General features: G+C 43.6%; 1 protein-coding gene across 1 annotated transcript in view; it reads right to left on the bottom strand.

Moving 5' to 3' along the window:
- TFAP2D (transcription factor AP-2 delta (activating enhancer binding protein 2 delta)) overlaps window positions 1-1,510 on the bottom strand; it is a 58,656-nt gene extending 57,146 nt beyond the window's left edge. Inside the window, exons 1-2 of the mRNA XM_009319691.1 lie at window positions 1,472-1,510; window positions 46-543 (exon numbers count right to left, since the gene is read on the bottom strand). Coding sequence (XP_009317966.1) covers window positions 46-543; window positions 1,472-1,510 — 537 coding nt within the window. The remainder of the gene's footprint in view (window positions 1-45; window positions 544-1,471) is intronic.
- Window positions 1,511-2,705: the final 1,195 nt, after the last annotated feature.

The raw sequence follows: 2,705 nt of genomic DNA, 5'->3' as shown, positions 1-2,705 counted from the left end.
GAGGGGAGAAGAAGGTGCCTCGAAAGGAGATCGCATGCTATTTACCTGCAAATCGTCTGCTCCCGAGGCTGCAAGCCCGAGGCTTGGTCCTGGCAGGAGTCTTTGATCTGGATGCATCCCATATTGGGATCCATGGCTCATAAGAGACAGGTCGTGGCGGCGGTAAGCATCTAAGCACCCCAGCTCTCTCCTCTGCTCGTCCAAGCAAGAGGACTTGAGCGCCCGCGCATTGTGCAGGTTGATAAAATCAGTGGGTTCCCCATGGTGGATCTGCTGGTAGTATTGCTGGGAGTGATGGAGAGAGTTCAAGGAGTAAGCGTCGGGGTTGACTGCCGGGTGGCTGTGTTGGAACTCGTAGTGGAAGGACTGGTGGTGCAGTGGGGTGTACTGGTGGTTAGTGGAGAAGTACGGGGAGGCGAACTCGGTGCCCGTGGTAGAGTAAGTGAGAGGAGACGAGGAGGAATAGGCGACGGTCGAGTTGGCCACAGACTCCAGGCATCCAAGCTGCATCAAACGGTAACTGTTTGATCCGTCATGACGTATCTGAAAGGAAGAAGTGAGAAGAAGACCCCAAAACTGGAGGTTTGTCATTGAAAACCCCGGGTGCGGTTCTTCCAAGCACGCTGTCCTGCATAGCTTCTCCCCCTGCAGAAGCGTCTAAGCCTGCGAGCGGCAACCCCAGCAACAAAAGATCCTTTCCCACCTTGGGCTGGTGCCATAAAGGTCTGTTCAAAAAAATCATAAACAGCCCAGCCTGCCCTTAACACCGTCAAGCGAAAGGAATCCACGCACTGAAATAAAAGCTATCTATCTTTCTATCTGTCCGTCCATCCGTCTATCCATCCACCTCCTGATCACAGCTGTAATATCTGGGGCTGACACAGAAAAAGTCATCAAACAGAGGAAACTACCGAGAATACACACAAGTCCCGTCCCTATGTTACAGCGTTACACACGGAGAAAGCTTTGCCGCCTGCTTGCCTTCCTTTCTTCCTTCCTTCCCTTCTTTTTTTTTTTTTTTTGAACCCCTATTTTTCTTTCTTTTTAAAATAACGAATCAGATCCAAAATTCCACCCCCCCCCCTCCTTTTCCCGCGTTTCGAAAGAAAAGGGGAGTCTTGCTTTTTAGTGAGAACTCCCCATTCCTGGCGAGCTGGTGGTGATTTCTCTCCACTTCATTATATTATTAGGGGTATTATTCTGATTTTCGTTCTGGCAACGGTTTTAACGTGGTAATGAGTTGCCCTTTCTGGCGACAGATGTCATAACGAATTTTCTCTCTATACTTCTTTAAGTTATCTCTGAAGCCGGATTATAATTAAACGTAACGGTCCAATATGGATTTAAAAAAAATGGAAACAACCACACAGGCACATACACACACACATATGCACACACGCACACACACACACACACATCCACACACGCGCGCGCACACACACACACACACTCACTCACACACACAAAATACCTCTGCATCGTGGACGAGACCTGGAAAGGTAGTTGACATTTTTTGGTTCGCCGAAAAAAAAAAAAAAACCAAGAGAAAAAAAGAAAAACTCTGGATAAAATTCCCCTCTCCAAATTAAAAAAAAAAAAAAAAAAGAGAAAAAATTTGAAAAATCCAAAGTTCATGTATTTCCCCAATTTTTTTTAGAAAAAATCTCTACAGACAGAGAGAATTTGCAATGTATCTGCATAGATCAGATCTCTCGCTTTTCCATGCACCTCCTTAAAAACCTGTAGGAACAAAATTTTCCCTCTGCACAAAAGCTGCTCCCTGGATCAGATTTTGTACTTGCTGGGTATTTCTTTGGCTGATGTCGTAGGTCCCTTGGTAATATAGAAGTTTTGAAAATTAAGCATCAGCACTGAGAACTGGGAGGACAATAGATAGAGGAGCTTCATCCCAGGAGACAAGGAATAAATATTGTATCTTCGCCTAATAAGGAACTGTAGGTTCTTTCAACATTTTTATACATTTTTCCTCCACTCTTTAGAATGCTTTTTCTTACCCAGGCTAATATGGGAGCTAATCTGATCGAAGGGGGTATTTTGTGTACATTTTATTGGGAAGACATAAAGCTAATATATATTAATATACATTATTAAACCATCCTTTTGAATAGGTAAGTGCTCCTTCCTGTTGATTATACCGCTTTTAAATACTGACCAGAATCTAAGATTGCACATTTGTATGTGTGTCTGTTTAACTGTATTTTTTTTTTTCTAAATGAAAACTATGCGGTTTGTTTTGGTTTGGGTTGTTTTTTTTTTTTTTTTTACCCTTGCATTTACATCGAATTTAAGTCCACCCCACACTCCAACCTGCTTTTAAAGCTTCCTAATATGCTATCTTACAGGCTTCTTTAAATAGCATTTTCAAACATAAAACTAGGCTGAGACCACAAAGTATCACTGCAGTGACATATTATATGGGATTGTACATAAAATACATGTACATCTACGGAATTACATCTGTCTATATAGGAGAAGGAAAACTAGGGAAGGGAACGTATGAGCCAAAGACCACTGCTAGCTGTTTTCCCTTCGACATAATTTTAAGTGCCGATATATTTTAGCGATGGGAACGCACGGAGGCTGCGTAGCCCTGGCTCGCGCAGCTGAAGGGGTACGTTATTTATTTACTTTCTGACACCGGTCCGAGGAGTTACCACTCGGGGAATAAGTCCTCTCTGCCCGCG

Source organism: Pygoscelis adeliae, unplaced genomic scaffold, assembly GCF_000699105.1.
Source record: "Pygoscelis adeliae isolate BGI_AS28 unplaced genomic scaffold, ASM69910v1 Scaffold121, whole genome shotgun sequence".
Classification (NCBI taxonomy): Eukaryota; Metazoa; Chordata; class Aves; order Sphenisciformes; family Spheniscidae; genus Pygoscelis; species Pygoscelis adeliae.
The sequence above is the reverse complement of the archived record's forward strand: the minus strand, read 5'-3'. Positions and strand labels throughout refer to the sequence as shown.